The sequence below is a fragment of the Nematolebias whitei genome, chromosome 17 (assembly GCF_014905685.2).
Source record: "Nematolebias whitei isolate Nwh7 chromosome 17, NemWhi1, whole genome shotgun sequence".
Taxonomy (NCBI): Eukaryota; Metazoa; Chordata; class Actinopteri; order Cyprinodontiformes; family Rivulidae; genus Nematolebias; species Nematolebias whitei.
This window is the reverse complement of record NC_056514.1, coordinates 20,674,735-20,677,758: the sequence shown is the minus strand read 5'-3', so window position 1 is coordinate 20,677,758 and position 3,024 is coordinate 20,674,735. Positions and strand designations below refer to the sequence as shown.

Below are 3,024 nucleotides of genomic sequence, written 5' to 3'. Positions count from 1 at the left end.
CGCGACGGGACAGCCCAAAGGGAAGGGGGGGGGCGTTTGTTTCCCCCGCGACAACCCACATAGGGGTGCTGGGGGGGGGCCCCCCCCCCCCCCCCCCCCAGCTCTCCCACTGGAGGACAGCTGCTCTGACCACTCAGCCACAGCTGCCCCAACTAAGTGGGTTTCATAATGAACAATAACATTTTACCAGTTACAGACCACTTTATTTTTTCTATAGATTAACATGTAACCACGTTTATCTAACCCTGTGTTTTCCAGTTGCTTTACAAACCTTTTATAGTTTTTTTTTTCCACACATTCACTTCAATCCTACAAGGCACTCTGTGGAGTTGAAGCGTCCATTTGCTGCTATAAATTTTTTGTATTTTTCTTCTATGTTTTTTTCTTTCGTGAAGCTGCGTCTGCTTCATGTCTTAACTCTGACGGAAAACCTTGTCTTGTTTCCTGTCACCTGCAGGGCCTGCTCCTCATGACATCATCGTCGGCGTGTTGGCCGTCACGGTGGTTGTCGTGGCAACTGTTGCGTTTATTTTCTACAGGTAATCCCTCACACTGAAAAGGGTGCTGTGAAATGATTAAAAAACAATGTTAAAGGTCACTCACCCAAAATTTGGCTTCGGTAAAGATTTCTTTATTAGTTCGTAAATAAATACCATGAATGTTGTGAGGAAAGTAGGAAAACTTTGTTGCTTTCAATTGTTTTATACTGCTTGGCATCTATTTATAACCAAGTTATTTACCTTTTATTTTTAATGCTATCTCGCTGCTGCCTGTGATGCGTTTTATTTCGAATATTTTAAGAACAAATAAAAAATGTCTTAACTCTTGAATTAGACGTGTAAAGAAAACTAAGATAGAAATGTTAAAGCTGCTTCTGGCTCATTGTGTCACCATGGTGACCACACACCTGCTCTGTCACTGCCTGATAGCACTCCTAATAAGACAGGTAGACAGAATCGCTGACTAGAAATGAAGCCTCAAACCAACAGTGACGGTATAAAAACTATATGTTGTATTGATCAGTCCCTAAACTGTAAGCTGTAGCAGTGTCTGGTCTTCACTGAGGTCAATTTTTATGTGTATTTTTAAGTAGGAGATAATATGACAAGTTAAAATATGACAAGTTCTCCTCCAGTTTGGAGATAAGCTTCATGTTTCAGATTTATTGGAAATCAAAGGGCGCTTGAATGTGTGCACTCTAGAAGGACTTGAGAAAATAATTTGTCCTTTAGCAGTGAGAGGCACACTGAGTGAACGAAGACAAAAATGTATACATTCAGATGAATAAACTGTACAAGATGTGTAACTATTGTGAAAAGAGGAAGAGTTTGAAAAAATGCTGGAAAGTAAGGCAGCTCAAAAGTTAGTGTGACATAATCCCTATGTAGTAATATTTTCAGAACTTGTAAAACTGTTAATGTGTAAAAGATATATATATAAAATATATAAAAAAAATAAGAGCCCAGTCTTGTCAAGTTCAACTTTCAGTGACACGTTCAAAACAATGTTTCTACTAAGAAATATGTCTGAGCTACAGAGCATCAAAGAAGAAAACTGGCCAGAAGAGGAAATCTATGAACGAATCTATGAAATCTTAAACATATAAATCAATGCATGTATGGTCAAATTATGGATCCCTGCATACTTCACATACTTCGCTAAAGGTTTTTAATGATGTTGTTGAAGCTTTGGATGCCAAGGATTACTGTGCTGCACTTTACTTAGACCTGCCTTTGATACTGTACATCATGACATCTTATACCACAAGCTCTCAGATAGTGGCTTCTCACAACACTGTTGGTTGATTCTCAAATTATCTCTCAGGTCGGAGGCAATGCGTTCAACATAATGGTACTTCATCTAGCTACCTAATGGTCACTAAAGGGTGCCACAAGGCTCAGTTTTAGGACCCACTCTCTTTACAATCTACATAAGTAATGTAGGTCAAAACATTCCTGACGCATCCTTGCGTCTCTATGCTGGACAATACAATTGTTTATTGTCAAGCTAACACAGTTGCCAAGATTTTCTAGCTTCTACAGTCTGCATTTGACATCATTCAGTCAGACTTATTCCATCTCAAGCTGGTGCTAAATGCTGATAAAACCATGCAAATGTTGTTTTCAAACAGGAAGCTGGTACCATCAGTTCTTCCTCCAATCTCATCCACGCATGGTGTTCCTATTGAGCTTGTGGATTCCTACAAATACTTGGGAATTTTGGTTAATGCATAGTTCTCTTTTAAACAACATATCAAAATCTTGATAAAGAAATTGAAATTGAAACTGGGTTTCTTTTTCAGAAATAGATCTTGCTTAACTCTGAATGCCAGAAAATGCCTTGTAACCGCTACTTTCCTACCAACCACTGACTATGGTGACATTATTTACATGAATGCCCCTGCCAGCTGCTTGCAGATGTTGGATGCTGTCTACCATGGCACACTAAGATTCATAACTGGTTGTAACTTCATTCAACCTTTTTTTTTTCTTGCTTGCTCTCTGTGGAAGGCAGATGCGTCCTCCTCTACTCCATCCCTGCTTTGCTCTTTTGTCTTGTGAACCTTTTGTAGATGAACAGATGCTGGGATATATTCATCATTTAACGCGAGTTCCTCATTTTTCTGGACTGAATAAAACGTGCACTGAATTTAAGGAAATGCAAAGTGAGACGTCATTTAAATTTGACCCATCAAAATGAATGCGGTCATTTATTTACAGAATCAAATTTAACATCAAACATTTACATTAATTTGGCAAATTATGAAAATAACAATATAAGCAATCAATCAGGAAAAATCATACGGCCATGATTTTTCCGTTGCTGCACCACAGACATTTATAAAACTGTACAACTATGATCTTTTACCCACATGAATGTGGGTAAGCACTTTACACAGACATTTCTAAATATCTGGGAGAATTTCTACTTGATAGAAAAGTTTAAGATGAAAGATGAAGTTTAAAGGGAGTAAAGGATGGTGTGTGAGGGAAATTAAGTGTTTTCCAGAACCGACACTCTCCA

The 3,024-nt window shown here is 38.5% G+C and overlaps 1 protein-coding gene across 1 annotated transcript in view; it reads left to right on the top strand.

Moving 5' to 3' along the window:
• The window catches only part of gucy2cb (guanylate cyclase 2Cb), a 57,042-nt gene that overhangs the window by 29,176 nt on the left and 24,842 nt on the right, over nt 1-3,024 (top strand). Inside the window, exon 11 of the mRNA XM_037691332.1 lies at nt 458-539. Coding sequence (XP_037547260.1) covers nt 458-539 — 82 coding nt within the window. The remainder of the gene's footprint in view (nt 1-457; nt 540-3,024) is intronic.